This window comes from Cupressus sempervirens, chromosome 2 (genome assembly GCF_028749045.1).
Source record: "Cupressus sempervirens isolate cs-2001-9-10 chromosome 2, ASM2874904v1, whole genome shotgun sequence".
NCBI classification, from domain to species: domain Eukaryota; kingdom Viridiplantae; phylum Streptophyta; class Pinopsida; order Cupressales; family Cupressaceae; genus Cupressus; species Cupressus sempervirens.
The window spans coordinates 524320743-524340355 of NC_143119.1; the positions used below are offsets into that span (position 1 = coordinate 524320743).

Sequence of the window (19613 nt, forward strand, 5' to 3'; positions counted from 1 at the left end):
GGGGAATTCTGTTCTTCTACTTTCTCTACCTTTTGTACTACTCATGGCATTAGACGTCAGTTCACCACACCTCACACCCCTCAACAAAATGGTGTTGTACAACGTCGAAACCGTACCATCACAAAAATGGCTAGAGCTATGCTAGACCATAGAAATGTTCCCAAAAAATATTAGGCAGAAGCAGTATCCACAACTGTCTACCTTCTTAACTGGTCACCCACCCTTGCAATTAACCACAAGACTCTTGAGGAACCCTGGTCTGGTCGCAAACCTAGGATCAACCATTTGAAAGTTTTTGGCTCTCTAGCATATGTATGGATTCCTGATGCCAAATGCACTAAGCTAGATTCCAAAAGCCAGAAACTCTTGTTTACAAGATACAATCACACACAAAAGGCCTATAGACTGATTGATGCAAACACTGATCATTTAATCTTCAGTCGTGATGTGTTTGATGAGGAACTCAGACCATTTCAGCTCTCTGCGTCCCCACCACATTTCGAGATTCAGTCTTCAACAATCTCTGACTTGGGTCCTTCTATTTTATATGAGTCATCTAATGCTACTAATACACCACCTCAACCACCTCCAGATAATACAGCTCCTGCTCCAGTTCCTCATCCAGCTATTCCGATAGCCTCTAATATTGGCTCCTCTACTCTTTGGCCAAAAATTGTGGGCTCAAATGATTAGTGATCTTCGTCTTGATGAACTCATTGAGGGCAAAACCTGTAGAAATAAGAGCATTCAACACAACATAGTTAATGTTGCGCTTATGGCCAACATCCATAGTATCCCTGAGCCCCAGACATATGCAGAGGCCAAAGGAATTCCAAAATGGGAACAGGCAATGGATGTTGAGCTTCAGAGTCTTCAAAAGAATCACACCTGGGTTCTTCCAGATCTCCCTCCTGGGAAGAAACCCATTAGTTGTAAATGGGTCTATAGGGTCAAGTACCATGTAGATGGTACCTTGGACAAATACAAAGCCAAACTTGTCGCTAGAGGATTCATCCAGCACGAAGGCATTGACTATGAGGAGACCTTTGCCCCGACACCCACGATGAGCACTATTTGCATTCTTCTTGCCATTGCAGCTCAGTATGGTTGGAAAGTTCATCAGATGGATGTGAAGAGTGTTTTTCTCAATGGTGAATTACAGGAAGAAGTCTACATGACGCAACCCCAAAGTTTCAAGGTTGCCAGTTTAGAACCAAAAGCATGTAGACCCCAGAAGGCCATCTATGGTCTTAAACAAGCTTAGTACATAAAGATTGATCAATACTTGGTTGCTCAGGGATTTCAGCGTAGCCCGTCAGACAGTAATCTATATATTAAACACTCTGGTAATGATATTCTTTTTCTTGTTGTCTATGTGGATGATTTGATCATTACTGGGAGTTCAAAACATTTGATTTCAAAAATCAAACAGGATCTATGCAAAAATTTTGATATGACAGATCTCGGATTGCTTCATTATTGTTTAGGTATTGAGGTTTGGCAGACTGACAACAGTATTTTTTGTCTCAATCCAAGTATGCCAAAAATTTGCTTGACAGGTTTCAAATACAGGATTGCAAACCTGCCTCCACTCCTATGGAGATTGGTCTGAAATTGTCCGCACAATCTGATTCTCCTCACTCTTTAGGCAGCTAGTAGGTAGTCTCATCTACCTTACCACTACTAGACCTGATCTCAATTTTGCAGTCAGCTACATCTCACGGTTCATGATGAACCCCAAGACTGATCATTGGATTGCAGCAAAACGTGTGTTACGTTATGTACATGGTACTTCAGATTATGATCTTCTTTACACAAGGAGTACTACTACTTAGCTCAGTGGATTCACCGATTCCAATTGGGCCGGCTCAGTTGGTGACAGGAAATCTACTTCTAGCTATGTGTTCAGTATCGAATCTGTAGCAGTTACCTAGACTAGTAAGAAGCAACAAGCACGGGCACTCTCCTCTACAAAAGCAAAATATAAAGGAGTTGTCAAGGCAACCTGTGAAGTAGTTTGGCTCCATCAAATGCTTGCAAATATGCATATTCCTCAAGCTGGTCTGACTTCTTTGTTTTCAGATAATCAGGGAGTACTCAAACTTGCCAAGAACCTAGTGTTTCATGAACGAACCAAGCACATAGAGCTTTATTGCCATTATATCCGACAGTTAGTAAAAGATGGATCTATTCAATTATTCTATGTCCCTACCTCAAAGCAACCAACAAATATTTTCACAAAACCCCTTGGTCTTAAATTCAGGGGATCTATTGGTGTAGTGAATAGATTGAGCATTAAGGGGGGGTATTAGAATAATCTCTATATTTTTAATGCTCTCTATTGTACCTTATTGTATCTCTGTAAATATTAGAATGTTTTTAATATTTAGGTGTAGTCTAGAATAGAATGTTTCTATTCTATTCGACTCTCCTCTTTGTATATATAGATCATTTTGATCTTTGTTTAATCAATCAAGTATTCTTCCATTTACGTTTGTAACAATTTCCAACTGCTTACTAATGGAAATGAAAGTATTATGTTTTGTTTCCGAAGCCAGTATGGTTTGTGCCTAATTCCAAGTCTTTATGCATAAACAAAACCCAGGCATGATGCTAAAAGAACTATTTTGAGCCCGTAATAAAGGATCCATGCTCGAAATCTCACCTCAAAGTTGTCTGATCGAGATCAAAGGGAAAATGCTATAATGTTTTCTCTCTCTCCAGAAAGTGCTGCTTTTGAAAGGGTTTTCCGTCCTTAGAAAATATAAAAGCCATTTTTTCGAAGACTTTAATAAAAACAAAAGACTAAGTGACTCCAATATGCGAATATTCTTCGGAGATGCCTAAAAGAGGCTTTTGAAAGATTCAATAATAGAGGTGCAAACCTAACATAAAGCAAATCCAGCATTGTGCTTAGGGCGAAGAATGAGAAAATGAAGTGCCCAAGGTATTGAAGGATCATAACCCGCACTGCAATTCCGAATCAAAAGAAAAATGGCTTACAGAAAAGTAGATTTGAGCTCTCTCCTCTGCACATATTAAGTTATCGTATAAATCCTTACTCTGGATCCTAAAGTAAACGAGGTACTTTCCAGTAAACTAAAAACCCTTGTTTCGGTAAAAGGCTTTTTACGATATGAATCCACTTTAAGTGAAGTAATATGGCTTTCGGATTTATGAATATTTATGTGCATGAAAACAGAAAGTTTTATTGCAAATCCGCCCGTTATGATCATTGGTTGAACTTAATTTTGTTCATGTGGCGCCAAACGTTTGGATTTCTACATCTATTTCATCAAAATTGCCTCTAAATTGTTTCCTCGCTATTTCAAACGGCTATTTATCGAGAATGACATCCTTTGAAATCATAGCAAATGGCAATCAAAACAATAGATTACGATAAACTTATAGACCTAGAAAGTGAGTTAAGGGATTTAACTGATATATCATTTAAGTTCTACAACTTAGGTGATCTTCACAAAGGGCTTAACTATCAGCCCATCCACCCAATTACCCAGAAGTTGAAAGAGAGTGGATTGGTGGAAGCTATCGGATTTCCCATAGCTATACAAGCTCCAAAGCTAGTAAAGGAATGGATAGAAAGATATAATCCGGAAATGAAGCAAATTTTGCTTCCTGATCAGTCCATCCTTCTTTCAATAAACAAGGCCTTGATGCAGTCCGCATTCAATGTGCCAATGAAGGAGGAATACTGTGATATCGATTTTGGATCCTCTGCATACATGTTCAATGAGAAGAAAACCTTGAGGAGGAAGGATATGCAGAGGACTTGGTTCCAAAAACCTCGCTCAAAGAAGAGCAAGATGCCAAAAACCCTTTTCGGGACCAATGTTGTCATCTCCCATGGGATCCTTAAATCAAGTAAAGAGCCATTGTTTCACTGGAAAAAATCTTTGGATTTTATAGTGGAAAGCTCTGCAAGATTTGCAAATTAGCTTAAGGATGTGCATGACTTGGTGCAGGTCATAGAAAAGCTCTTTGAATACTTGAAAGTGTTGTACACAAAGTCATATGTATCTGGCAATGGCCGATTAGTAGACGTTTAGAGGATGAAGACCAAGTTCCTAGCATTTTTCAATGAGGCCGTTGATCCGCTCAACTTCTAGATGTCGAAGATTCAGGAACTTTCATCAGCTGATTCAATCTTAAGGCGAGAATCGGAGAAGTTCCAATCAAAGGTTGCCAAAGTGGACGAGTTGATAGAGGTGCATGACAACTGGATGATTCGAGCTAACAATATCATAATCCCAGGTGTTAAGGAGCTAGATAAAGTAACTGATGCAATGAAAGCTTATAGAGCTAAGGTTGTAACTCCAAAGAAGGCATGATGGTCTGACATTCTTCTGGACATCTCTCTCTCTCTCTCTCTCTCTCTCTCTCTCTATGTAGCCATTTATGGCATTTCCCCAAAAAGCTTAGACTCTGTAGCGGACAACGACTCAGTCATGTCCTATTTTTAGTTTATTCCGTTCAGAGGTGCTCTGCACTGCAATCATCAAATGTAACTAGCCATTTTTTAAGAGGCCTATATATGTAACTTTTTGAGAAGTTAATAAGATCGACAAAGTTATTTATGGGCAAACCCTTGTAGTTGGGACTACTATGTGTGACTTTGAATTTACATGTTAATTTTGTTGTTCATTTAGTTACTGTATGATATTTGGAATGAATGTGTTGTAACTGAAAATCGAATGATTGCAAGTAAACTTGGTTTTATTTCCTTCATTTCAATGGATAGTAAGCTTTACTTTCTTCAGCATAAGCATCATTCTTTTCCTTGTGTTATGCACTGTATTTTGTATGTGTAGTCAGTTCATTGTATGAGTCCAGGTTTTGGTTGATGAAGTAGCTGAAAAGGTGACAATCCGGGTATTGTCAAATATCAGTTAACTCAATGATCTGGGAATTGCCCATTTAGTCATTCCTTCTCCTCTCTTGTTGTTGTAGCTAGTCTTGCATGTTTCCATCTTTGCATTCAAGTTAGCATAGATTGCATGATAGATGTTAATCTCCACCTTTGAAAATTGCCTAGGTTGTTTGTAGTATTGAACGATCTAGTTGTTGGCCTCTTCTACTCTCTAGTTAAGAGCATACCCTCGAAAACTTTAAAAACAAATTCATTGCAAATCTTGCATCTAAAATGGAGCTGTACCTTTCAATTCAGGGATCTTTGATAGATTACTACACTGACCCATTATGTTGTTAACTTCTTTGTTTTCCACTAGCTATTGGGCATTTTAAGAGTCAACGTATAAACCAAAAGAATTAAGGAAGACAAACTGTTACCCGACAACGAGCATTGAAGGGCACCTTGGTGCTTAATAAGAAAACTTAAATGAAAAATAGTTTCAATCTCATTTTAACAAAGTTGGTAGAATGACATAAAGATAAGGAGATCGGCAGCAAGCAGACTTCTCCATGGATCAAAAGCACTAAAATCAGAGAAAGTCGTGAGAGAGAGGACCCACTGTACACCTGGCTGCAACAACTGAAATTCTCAGGAAAATTCCATAAACTACAAGTCAGCTAGGAAAATATCCATGTCAATGGTTCCTGAGGACACAACCAATGTGCAGATCAGAAGTCGTTGTTTTGATGCCTGTAGCTTAAAGATAAGTTCAGTGCAAAGCATGCTGAGAAGCCATTTTGGCAAAACAGAAGGACCCTTCTCCTCGTAGACATGCACTTTGATAATAGTCAAATTTATTTTAGCAGATGACCTATTAGCACAAATGCAGGTGCCAACGGCACCAAGGAAACTAAGGATGACTTCCCACCAATGAACTTTGAGAATGACCAAGAAGCAATTCAAAGAAAAGGTAGAAGGTTTGTATTGGATGAATGAAAGCAATAATATCTGCAATAGTATAACAGGTAAACATCTTGATGGTACGAAAATACAATGAGTGCTTGAAGCAACCGATAACTCCAAAGTCCAAGTTGTTGTAGTCGTCTTCAAGAATCACAGGTTAATTTTGCTCTAAGATTGTAACAATTAGGAGAAAAAATAAGGGAAAAAAGGCCAAAGTTCAAGTAAGGTCTTCTTATGATGACAAAAGTGGCAACATTATTTTGAAATAGGATAATCTTAAATTTTTTCAAACAAAAGAATGAACTTGTAATCATTAAAAATAAAGATACGTAGAAAGAAACCCATAACCTAATGCCTGGTGTTCATCTCCCATATCAAACATGCATTCCTATCTCAGAGACCCATACAAGAAGGTCTACAAACATTTGGAGACCTTGGAAGAATTTCCTTTCTATCTCCATATGTCAGGTAGACGGGTCTTAGGAAAATCTATAAACTACTTCCACAGGATTCCCGAATACAACATTAAAATAACACCAGTCTTTCCTGAAATGCTACGGATGTGCTGTTGGCAAAAGCGATAAGAACTAATGAGAAACAATAATAGACTTGTAAGTTTCTAACTTTTCTATAAAGTTTAACAAGATTTTTTTGTGACAAGAAAAATCCTTATAAAATCCTGAAGAGGTAGATATACAGCGAGGGAAAAAATGATAAGTCTTAGTATGTGGACGTCCATTGAATTTTATCAATCGATTGAAAATATAATCATATTTAACAACCCTCATACCATCTTCCCCCCAGTCTTTCTAGGAGGTTTTTAGGTGATTATAGTTTCAAATATATTATTCAAGTTTTTGTAACCAAATGCTTATAAAATATCAATTCAGTTAAACTTTGATTAATAGACATATATTTCAATCTTTGAGAAAAAAAAAACAATTCCACAAATTTTGGTAGTTTACATTCTTTAAAGCTGAATATTGTTAAAAGACAACCAAATTCTAATTATAGATATAATTTTTCACTTTCTTGCCATCTCCAATCACCTTTGTCCAATACTTATTGAAATTGGCATACCCTATGAGCAGATACATCAAAGAGTTAAATAGCAAGCATTATCGGCTAGAAATTTCCCTACCACAATGTGAGGCACTCAAAAAAGTACAAGAAATAGAAAAATACTAAAAGATATAAAAACCATTATAACATTAGAAAAAGCATCTTTTGGTTGAATCGGAGTGAATAATCACCTTGTCAAATACTTGCTAATCTCAATCTTAGGAATGTAAGACACATTGTCTAAATAAACGGAATGAATCTATGTTCCATGTTTTGGAGTTTGGGACAAGGGACACATTTCAAGAACAACAGTCCAAGGGCTATACTTTAGGGAACTGTGAATTAAAATTATATATATATATACACGTGTGTGTGAATCTTTCAAAATATAATAATATAATATAAAGAGACATATATGTCAATAATTGATAACAACAATATCAATATATAAATAAATCATGATTCATTATACCACTATCAATGACATAATGATATCGACACGAAGTCACGAGATTGGGGAATAATGGTAGTCTATAAGTTCTTGCATTAAATCGAGGAATTTAATCTCTGATAGGAGGGATACGGTGTCTACAAGTTGCAACTGGCAATCACTGACCATCCATGGTAAAGTGAGCTCTTCATTTCAATCCTCGGCATTGTCTCAAGTCTTTGAGAGAATGCAAACAAACTCTATAACCCTAGTTCAATGAAACCTACATCCGGAACAACTGGCAAAGATGGCTTCAAAAAGTCCTTCAAACAAGTAGTCAAGGGGTGGAATAGAGTCCCTGGAGATACCAAGTTTATTAGGTCTAAAGTAGAAGGCCTCACAGAACGTCATGTCGTGGGAGATAGAGGTAAGATGTTGACATCCTCTGATTTTGTTATCAGACCTAATGAGAAGATGTTTGTAGCCATAGAGAAGGAAATATGTAGGCTTAGAGATAGTGCAACATTTTTTGCTGGTGTGGATGTTTCCATGTTTCAAGTCTTCCTTCCTATAACATTCTAAATGATTGGGTTCACAATGTATGGGAACAAAAACATGGGTTGCATTTTACCTACTATCAAATGTTGCAAAAAGGTTGTTTCTAATCTTCTTCTCTAACCCTAAATCTCAAAACATTATGGTTGATAAACAATTTTGGAGGGTTGGCCAACGTGAGTTTTGTATCATTCCATAGCCCATGAATGTGGTTAAAAATGAAGTTTTGGCCTTATCCACTCCTAGATGGCTCATTGTTTTCTTTGGAACCTCCTCCTGCAAGTGTTAGAACCCATCGGAAAAGTCTTTCGTATTGATAGTTCTAATACTCTCATTCCCAACACAGATGCAAGGGTGTTAGTATCTATTATCCCTAGAATAGATATCCCATAAAACATTTGGTTCGCCCTTAAATAACATCCCATTTGTTTCCCTCTAACGTTTATGTGTGGTATCTATGCATGCTATCTTTGCAAAAGGGAGTCACAAGAGATAGAATTGCCCTATCCTTAAAAAAAAACCTCTTGTGATGCCCAAATTAAAATAAAAAAAACCTCTATGGCTGCACCTTAAGGTCAAAAACTAATAGATGAGAAGGAAGCCCCCTCTCGCACCCCCCCAAAAAAAAAAAAAAAGTTGATAACCCCAACACCTCCCCATTCTTTCAACTGCAATTGGACGACTTTGAAGAAATTAAAGCATCTCAGGATGCTTAAAAACCCAATTCATTGGCACTAATGCTTCCCAGCCCCTTGATGTACCTATTCAAGACAAACTCAAAGATCTTCCCAAGCGAGATCCCTTGATTTTGGTTTGGAATTCAGTCCTTAGAAACCTAGACACTATCTTAAATGCCCAACAAATTGCTCTTGATAGGATCATGAAGAAATCTGATCTTATCAACAAAGGATCCTTCATAGCTTAATTGCAATTGGCAATGTATTTCCTCTATCTAGAGATGCAGATTTGAGAACAACACCCAATCTTTTGCTCCAGCCCAAAATTCCCAGGCAAACCTTGATGAACCTATTGTTGTCCTAGCAATTCTCCCCAACCCTATCACACAAAGAGGGGTTATTAACAATTTCTTTGATGAGGGTGGTATATTAGAGAAAGGGCTCCTGATGGCAAGCTTAATGACACTAGCTTCACAATGATTGTTATCCCAGCCCCTCCAACCTTGCCACCCCCACCTAATGAGTGGCACTACAAAGCCAAAAACAAGTTCACCAAGGGCTAAGAAGATAGCCTTGCTCAGAGAAGGAGGTTGGATGATGTCCTTGAAACTAACCCTAAGGGTGATGGTGGCAACATTGAATGTCTCAGACAACTTTGAGCAGAACCCTTTCATCTTCAATGCTATTAAACATAATAAAAGAAGTAAGAACAACAACATTAGTAATGTAATTGATGCAGAAGACCTTAGCATGGAGGAGGGTGGTGACACCTCTAGAGAAATAGAGGTAGACCCAAGCTATTGAGTGGGAATATTAAATCTTTCACAATTGCCAGGAGAAAGTTCCCCAATTGTTCAAAAGTTTCCAAGCCCCCATGGATACTAAATGATTGTAAATGTCCTCATGAATCTGAAATGGGCTACCTGGAATGTTAGAAGATTAGAGTCTCCTGATATAAAATACATTGTCAAGAGGTTTCTCAAAATGTATAAAGATGTGGATATTCTCATGTTAAAAGAAGTAAAAGTTGTTGGATTCACATTAGACATTGCACTTAAGTGTATATGGAAAGATGACAGATCCTTCCCTACATTGCATCCCAAAGGGAACAAAGGCACCTCCTTTCTCACAGGACCAAAATGGAATAAATTTATCCAAGAGTGGGGAACTTCACCATGTAACAGAGCAATTTGGATCTCTCTGAAATATGATGGAGTTGAATTTGGCATTTTCTAAGTTTGTGCTCCTAATGATTCAACAGACAAAACAGAACTGTGGATATGGTTGTCCAACCTAAAGGATATCTCGTGGATTCTAGCTGGTGTTTTAAATATGATTGAGACACCACAGGACGAGTTTTGGGTATGAAATTTGAATGGAAAGGTAATGAACATTTATTTTGGAATAAGATGATCTATAAGCTCAAACTTTTTAATCCACTTGTTGAGCTGAAAGAAGAATTTGAAAGCATCTTGATTACCTTATCTAATTTTCTGGGTCAGGATAGGAGGATCTATTGTCGATTAGATAGATTTTACCTGAATAAAAAACTTCTTCAATTGTGTGAGAGATCCCAATGGGAACTATGCCAAAGTCATAACCTTTTCCCTCTATGATCACCATCCTGTAATTACCACCATTCTCCTAATTGATAAACCTAGTCACTCCTCTTTGAATATGGAGAGTTTCTCTCTTAACCTTTCACTGTTGAAAGATGAAGATAGCCTAGCAATTGTTAACATAATCAACTGGTTCAATTCCAATATAGTCTCCCATTCAAGTGTCATCCAGAGGTGGGCCCAAAAAGTCTCTTCTTGGAGAAGTATGCTCCAAATAGTTTTAGTGTTGGTTCCCACAACCACAAATTGGAATTCCAAGAGCTTGCTAATTCTCCAACAGGATTCCACAATCAGTTCTAGCCAACGAACAAGAATCACCTTGATTCCACTACACTTTATGCTCTGCTAGACCTAGGCAGGTAGACCTTCACCTCAACTGTTGACTGCTTGGTTCAAGGCTTTTCTATAGCAAATTTAAGCTTTGGAGTTCTCCGGCTGGCAAGGTCTTTGAACTCAATTAATATGGAGTAATGTGATAGTTTGAAATGAATTTTTTATATAAGGTTTTTAACAATGGATTTGAGATTTGTGAGAAGGAAGTTATAGATTTTCTGACTTCAAATATAAATCCAATACTTCAATGATAAAAAGATAAGTGCTTTAGCTTATTCGAGCAACAAAGTCAACTACAATGAAGATTATAATGTACAACTTTGTAATGTTCTATGCACATAAATTGTAAACAATTTGATAATCAAGACAAGATGGATCAAATATATATACACGCAATTCTAAACTAGTCCAGATTGCATTTTAACTACTAAGGTCAAGGAGACAGACTAGACACAAATTCAGAAACAATTAAATATTTCACAATATCTACGATGATCAAGTTTAAAATGCTATAGATGACCTCATCCACTTATCTGACATAAATTGTTTATAGAATTTTTTTAAATGATTATAAAGGACCAATCAACTGCAATATAATTCTCCATGCCATTTAAATAATCAAAAAACAACAGGCTTCTATAAATCATTGAAATATAATATTAGAATATATTACAAAGTCATATTTTTCTCCTTATTCCTCCAAACAAATAAATATATGAATGTCGAATATATTTTTTCCAAATGTGCCTTGTTTTTTCTCAAATGATTCATCTACTTTCATATTTAATAATATAAAAGAATGTAACTTTTCAAAATGAGAAGGTTATGTCACTTCAATAATAATACTCTTTCTTATAATAATCACATCCCTTCAGTAATATAACTTATAAACAAATTTAATTAATTAATTTTAAGATCATAGTCTCACGTCAATAACCATGTGATGCTTGTGCTCCAACTTAACTTCGACTTTATCATTATCTCCATGTATCGTATCTTTTCATGAATTCTTCTGGTAGTATTTATCATCAATATATAGGCGACTCACATAGTTCTTCTGAAGGATTTTTTACGGTAACCTACACAACCAATAATAAGCCTTTTCCGCCTGCAGCAAACATGATATTAAAACTCCACAACACATCTGACGGCCTATGTATTTGTTTTTGAAGCGTAAATTTTTTATTTGTTGAGCCATTGTGTTATGATAATTTCACACTGCTTTCTTCAATGATTCCCGTATAGGGATATTTCATCTTTAGTGCTAGCACCTGAATATTATCTTGATATCTTAGAAGAGACTATCAAGACTATAGGTATTTCATTCCACTGTGGTTCAATCCGATGGTGATGCCCGAGTTACTTTCAAATAACAGATGCAATCATGGACACCTTGTAGTACATCCTTGTTGCTACAATCATGGTTTTATTGTCGTCTTCGTATGCATGATGGCTTTTGACTCAACTCTTGATGGCACATGGATTCTTCATCGTGAATTGGAAATCCACAAGTGACCTCTGTTTTACTCCAGTATATTCTTAGCCTATTGAAAAATGGTCCTTGGAGTCATCTGTTAGCTTCAAGTAGTTTCGATACTTGTTAATCACCAACCACCAATTTCAAACCAAAACTCAATCTATTTCACAAATAAAAGATAGGACTTTTGCTACTTGAGTCGTTCCACTAGTGCTCTCCACTGGATGTTTTTTGGTTAAAGTCTTTCTCAACCACTATGTGATTTAGTCTTTCTCATTCTTGGTTATTGCCCGATTTCTTCATAATTGTCTTATCTGTTAGTTATGGGTATATAGGATGAATATGGCAATCTATTTTCTCCAGCAATGATGACATCGAGACTTTCTAGTTTTCCTTATAACAATAGTACTTTTGATAGCAATATTTGCATTCGTAAATCCCTTGCCATTGCCAAATATGCACTTATCTCCACGTGTTGCATATAATCTGTATTAATGATGTAAATTATGTCAGCAACCAAAACTAATCCTTTAATTCACATCCTTATGATCACTGCTTTTAGTATTGTTTGAACATAAGTAGTGGGTAAGATCTCTCTCTCTCTCCCTCTCTCTTATGAAACTATGACTCACAAATATAGGAAAATACATATCTTGCATTATCATTTGTAAAGTTCATTAGATCTTGCTTGAATATAATCATGCAAAATATATAACATCAATTGTAAGGTAAAAAGGTTAAAGGGGGTTTGTAAATGGTGGCCTTTGTTTTTTGCCAAAAATTATGGCTCCATCAGGTAGGAAGAAAGCTAAAAAGCTTGCAGGAGAAGGGAGGTAGACCTAGTTAATTCTATTTGTGTTGCTGAAGAAAATATTTAGAGATATCCCTCTAATATTCATGATGTTGACTCCCTATCTCAAATCGGAGATGACTTACATAAGCTGTAGAAATACAAGATTCAAGGAGTCAAGGTCAAGGCCAGAGCCAATTGGCTCAATCTTGGAGATAAGGGCTCCAAATTCTTCTTTCAAATCCTAAAAGATAAGGAGGCAAAAGAAAAATAGATTGTCTCTATGAAGAAGGAATAATGACCAAATCCCAAGATGACATCCATAAAACTTTTGCTGAATTTTATAAGAAGCTTTTCACTTCTAAGGAGAAAGACCGCTCCATGGAAAATACCAGAGATAAGATTAGAGGTATCATTCAGAAAAAAGTAGCTGCTAAGGATGATTTTGCTCGTGACAAACCTATTACTGTGGAGGAATTTAAGAAAGCCATGTTGAGCATGAATTGTGACAAAGCCCCAAGACCAAATGGGTTGCCAGTGGAGCTCTACAAAGGAAACATTTCTTGGCATGGTGATGAACTACTAAAGGTATATAAGGATGTCCTAAAGCTTGGATCCCTTGGATCAAGTATCAATGTTGGTCTTATCAAACTCATCCCTAAGGATGGAGACAAAACATTGGTGAAAAAGTGGAGACCCATAAACCTCCTCCATTTTTTGCTATTTCAGAAGGAATTTCATGTAGGTGTTGCAAAGTCAAAATTTTGGAAGAGATACATCACATGGCTTGTGAAATAGTAATTCTTCCGAACTTCGCATGGGATGTTGTCAGGTCTCTATGATATGGTAGTTTTCAAGGTTTCGGGGAGCATGATTAAAGTACTCTATGAAATGACAATTCTTCGCCAAATCAGAGGTAGTGTCTGGGATGTGACTTGAAATGGCAAGAAGGTTTCAAAGGCATTAATGTTCACTGCAGTTTTGGAGAGGGTAGCCTAATAAGCATGTGAAAAGGCAACATGACTGTTGTCAGGATATCTTGGAAAGTACATAGCAAATTTTGCGAGTTTTAATTGGAAAAGACACTAATGGTGTACATATGCAAGCCAAACATGTGTGGAATGTTGTCAACAAGATTTCGAATCAATGGCTCATTAAATACCACTATTTTATTAAGGCATTGTGGCAAGTTGGTTTGCAACCAAGATTTCAAAGTACATTATGCAACAAGTTCTCCAATTGCAGAGTTTCTTTCAGAGTTGCAAGTGTAGAGATGGGTTTACCAATGCAGGAGCACCTAGCAAGGCAGGAACCCAAACCAATTTTGATGCCGGGTCTTTCTCTAGAGCAAGAAGATCAATTTGACATCATCAACAACATCTACATGGCTACATGGGACCTGAGGAAAAGCTATGCCAGTATGTGAGTGACTACCATGAGCTTGAGTTGGAAGAGGACAAGGCTGAGATCGCATAGATGCTAACAGAGTGAGGAGAGCAACCGGGTGATTGTGCCTACCTGAATGACATGTTGGACATGTTCAATGGCCTTCTACCTTGATGATTAAGAAGATCTTTCCTTTCTTGTTTATTGCAAATATATTGTGTCTGGTTGCAATTAGTTGTAGTTAGTTACTTTGAAGGGTCTAAAGCTAATTGTTACATACCAAGACCCTAGGATAGATATATAAATAGATAGATTATTAGCAAAAAGATATATATAGAATCAAAGAATAGGGCATAGCACAAAAGCGTATGATCTGTGTAAGTTTTGGGTAGATATTGCAACCAGTCAAGGCTCAATTGTACACCTTTTCTGAAATTGATAAAGATACTCTGTTTTTTGTTCCAAAAATTGTGCAAAGTAATCCTCGTTGGTATCTAGCAGATTGTCCTCTCGGATTCATATTACTATTGATAAATTGAAATTTGATACAATCTCCTGATAATCATAAATCACAAGCATTGTTCTTTTTGTTCAATTAGTCTTCTAGTGTTGAAGTTAAAAAAACAATTGAACTAGGGTTTTGTGTTAAAGTTCTCTATCTGGAGATTGATGGTATGCGCACGTTGTCTCTGAAGGGTTTTGACAATCTTGAAGTTGGTACTAATTTGACTCTATTTTGCCCATTCAGAATAAGGAACTAGTCTGGATTAATTCATTAAGGACTGTTATTAATTGAAGTTGGTGGAGTTCTCTATTATACTCAAGTGCTCTGAATTTTCAAATCTTAAGATACACATTAAAGCATTTCAATTTAATTTTCAAAAATTTTGTTTTCTCCTTGAGCATTATTTGCAATCTCAAGAGTATCAACCATGAAATCTACAAAAGTTAGTATTGAATCAGTTTGAAGGGTTAAGATATAGGTATACCCGCCTACGTTGGCAAAGCCTGAAGAGAAGAGGATCTGATCATCAAGTATCAATCCTAGCCACTGGCCAACTTGTGTTGAATTACCCAGCATTGAGCAGGCAAGGCTCATAGGTTTTTAACTAACAATTTGAGGAACCAACACCCCTCTTAGACTAGATTTATCAAAGGAAGGTATATTTTAAAGAACATCCTTACTTGTTGGGAAGCCTTAAGAGTGGGCAAGGGCTTCTAGACAGCAAGTGGGTATGCTTCTCATTGAGTATGGAAAAGATTAAAATAAGATAGAGTGTAAGTTTATTGAAACGATGGTTGATGGGCTTGGGCTCCCACCCCTTGCCCCCCCTCCCCTCTCTTTTTGTCATATGGTCTCTACCCTGACAAATGGAGCCTTGGCCTTGGTTGATGTGAATGGATAAGATCAGAATAATTAGAACTGAAGGGTGTCCCCTAGCTCCGGCCCTTCTTATTATTGCAGTTGATTCAATACATTATTTACATAGAGATGATACCCAGTCTCCTAAGGTCTGTGAAACCTATTTTCCTAACAATGAGGAACTATCTAACATTCAATTTGCTGACGATACTGCTATTCTATTCTGGTTGGATGAGAATAATATGGCAAACCTCATGAAAAAACTTGACATTTTCTGTAATGCATCAGGCAGTAAAATTTCCTTATCCAAATCCATTCTTCTGGAATGGAATGTGACACCCCCAAATTGGTGCAGTAAGTTCTCCATTGCTTGGGGAGGCCCTGACCGGGTAGTAGGTACCTTCACATTCCTTTTGTTGTTAATCCTAACCTAAAAGAAATGTGGGAATGGGTGAGATCTAAGATTGAAAGGAAGTTGGGTAAATGGAACAACAGGTATCTATCTCTATCAGGCAGAGTACAAGTGTGTCAAAAGATTCTTTCATCTTATTTCATTTACTGTTCCTCCGCTTTCCTTTTCAATTATGGCCATATTAACTACATCTAGAAAACTATTAGAGACTACTTATGGTCTGATGGAAAAGGAGTTAAAAATAAAACATGTTAACAGGGACTGGTGCACAAAGAGTATAAGAGTTACGGGGTTTGGGTTTGAAGGATTTAAGGCTGCAAGGAATCGCCCTTGCTACCAGATGGGTGGCCAAAGCTATCCAAGGTGAAGAACCTTGGAAAGTGTTGATCAAAAATAACATCCGGAGAGTCTTTCCCTCTTAAACGAGATCATGAACTGGGTTACCCTTAAATGATCTCTTGATCATGCCATATGAGGTTAGTGTTGAAGGATCAGATTTGTTCAAGTCTATATGGAAGGCTTGGAAGGCACTTAAACACCTGGTGGCTGGTAATGGACGATTGACTAAAACAATAGTATCTTAGGTGATAGATCCATTTGGTGGAACCTCTCTTGCTCCTCCAAACCGCTTGCCCTTCTTCAGGATGCTCTGTGAAAAAATGGGCCTCTAAAGGTATCCATTCCTTCCATGGCATCATTAGTAATGGCTTTCTGATTTGTTGGGGTGAGCTGGCTGCCAAGTTTGATATCCCCCAAACCTAGTGAAGAACCTGCACCTCTCTGAGAGATGTCTTCTTTGTCTGTTATACCTCTGCCAATTCTTCCTTTGTTCTCAGCCAGGCTGACTCTACTCCCTTGCACATGGTCAAAGCCAAAACCCTGTGCTCCTTTCTCACTCACAATCTGGACATCCTTGAGCATATCAATGTCAATTGGAACCTCAACCTGGACCATCAAAGCTGGAGTACACATCTGTTTAACATATGGCACAGACCTGTTGAACCCAAAATAATTCACTTCATCTGGTGTCTTCTTCTGCACAAGCTTCCTTTCATCTGGTGTCTTTTCCAGTGTTCTTGATTAAAGAATCTTGAGATGATTTAGTGGTTTTAATAAAATGACAGTAAAGGGGATAAGGAACGTATTTGAATATTATAGTCTCGAATATCTCATTTTATCATCTCTTTTAATTTTTTTAATGGTATAGTTGGAATGTCATTCAAATAGTTTTGCAGCACAGCTATTGAATATGATATGTGTAACAAATATATGTATTTGAACCAAAAAATACTTGGTTAGCAAACAGATTAAGTTAATCCTATTGCTTTGTCTTGGGGCTTCTACTTTCTAATTATACAAGGGCAGAAAAGTTGAGCAAATTTGGGTGAATGCAGATCTTATCTCTCTAATAGTTGACAAAATCCTAAAAATTATGGATCACTAACATCATCAAATTCTTCAGCCAAAAGTGATATAGCTAGTACTTAACAACCATGTACATAGAAGCATTGAGAAAATTAACGTTTTGCACTATTGAAGCTTACCTAGCAACAGCGACATCTTTTGCTTCAGCGGAAAAAAGTCCCGTGACAGCTTTTGGGACCCCAAGAAATGGTGCTCCAATATTCATTACTGCTTTTATGTGTCTGGCACACCAGTCTGGGCCACCTCCACCACCCATGGGAGCAGGGGCCTCCACCCACTTCATAAAGTGCAAGAAGTAAAGGACGCCCATTGAATGTGGTATGATAACCACTTTTCTGCCATCATTTGTTTTGACCATAACCTCTATATTACTTTTCATCCTGCTCAACGTTTGGTCACGGACCTGTTCAATGAAATTTTTTTATAGTATTGCAAAGACTAGAAAAATTTATTAAAGATATTATGCTAAAACAGATAAGCATTTTTTGTATGACCTTTACTGACAAAATATTGGTAGAATAAACTGCCTACCGAATAAAGTACTGAGACAATTAATGATTAGTATACCTCAGTATTTTGGAAAGAAAGCCTCCAGTCATATGCAGCCATATGCATAGTTTTCTCCTCATACCCAATTTGAGCCAAGTTAGCAATCAGCACTGCCCATACAAAATACCCTGGGGCAAAATAATCTGCTGCTACAAGCCCTGAGACAGCCCTCACCCTAATTCCAGCAGGATCCAATCCCGTTTCATTGTCCAATGACATATGTTCCACCCAACATAGAGGCCTGAAAAAAAAAATGTTAATTAATGGAAAACAAAAGAAGTATAGTCTCATACAATTTCAGATGCATACTAACAACTTTGACACAAGGATACAAGATCCTACACAGTGGCATGATTAATGAGAGACTCATTTTTCAAGTTAACCAAGAAAGGGGAATGCAAGAAGTCTCCCTCTGTGTATGAGTGAATAGCTTATAAAAAGAGAATCACTCAATCAATTAATTAGATGTTTTTGACAGTACATGAATACTTGGTTCTCTCTATAGTCTATATACACTGAGCTATAGAAATGAGGAGGTTTGTTGAGGCAGGTCAACATTTGAAGAAATTAATTCAATCATCCTCCTAAATAGTGGCACCTTTGGATGCCATGTGGCAGGTGATAAGACTTTATTGGTTAAATTGCCGGTTTGGGTTTGGGGTCGAAGTGTTAAGATTATAGCTACAGTCGGATTGATTTAATCATAAGATACAATGTTGATATAATATATCTTATATATAGTATTATAAATATATTACATTATATATATATATATATAACCTAATAATGATTAATTATAGAGACGTGTCTCCTACTGTAATATTTATAAGAGATTGAGATCTGCATTTGGAACATAACAATAACCATGGCAGTGTAATTACATTTGTAGAAACCGATTCATGTTTTCTAACATGGTTTCAGAGCCAGACTGCAAATGTAGAAAAACAATCATGAACATGGACATAACTGTAATCACATCTCTTAAAATAATAAACCGCGTGTGGATTGGGAATAGGTTTATGGGGCAATTTCCACATTTTTTATGATATCATGACTGGACTCCACATGACTGATGTGTTAAAAGGTTTAGTAATTTAAAGAAAATGAACTTAGCAATCGTGAAGCCACTGTCTACAATCTTCACTACTCCCCTCTTTACCCATGTCGTTGTGGAAGCTCAAGATCAGGGCATGGACAACCATGAGAAGACATAGACAAGTCTCAGTAACTTCTGTTTCAAGGATCTGTTGTCTCCACGAAATGCTATGATCACAAATCTAGGGAGATAGATCACATGAAGTTTTTTTTTTGAAATTTTTCAAGCAAATAAGATGGCAGAATCGTAGAACAAGCTGGTGAAAGGCATTCAGATAAATCATAAAAATGAACCCTTCGGAAACTAACATACAATAATCTATGTATCTGATAAATTATTGCTATCTGTCCTATTTGCTTTTGTAATACCTATTCATTCAAACAACTAAAATTATAGAGCAGAAGCAAGCTGGTCTCTGTGAAAACGCGAGAGGTAAATCCCAGTGAACAAAAATACTAGATGTAGTTTCATTCGAAGACATACAATCGAACTGAATATTTGTCGTGATAATCAGAATCGAAACAGAGGAAAATAAATGATATAAAAGGGGATTACGCAATAAATGTGGTCAAAAGGATGCATGACAATTACCACCGTGGCTACTGA

The 19613-nt window shown here is 36.9% G+C and overlaps 1 protein-coding gene across 1 annotated transcript in view; it reads right to left on the reverse strand.

Moving 5' to 3' along the window:
* Positions 1 to 19613, reverse strand: part of LOC149573260 (phospholipid:diacylglycerol acyltransferase 1-like) — a 138997-nt gene that overhangs the window by 55916 nt on the left and 63468 nt on the right. The window contains exons 2-3 of the mRNA XM_089814463.1: positions 17930 to 18152; positions 17482 to 17765 (exon numbers count right to left, since the gene is read on the reverse strand). Of these exons, the coding sequence (XP_089670589.1) occupies positions 17482 to 17765; positions 17930 to 18152 (507 nt within the window). The remainder of the gene's footprint in view (positions 1 to 17481; positions 17766 to 17929; positions 18153 to 19613) is intronic.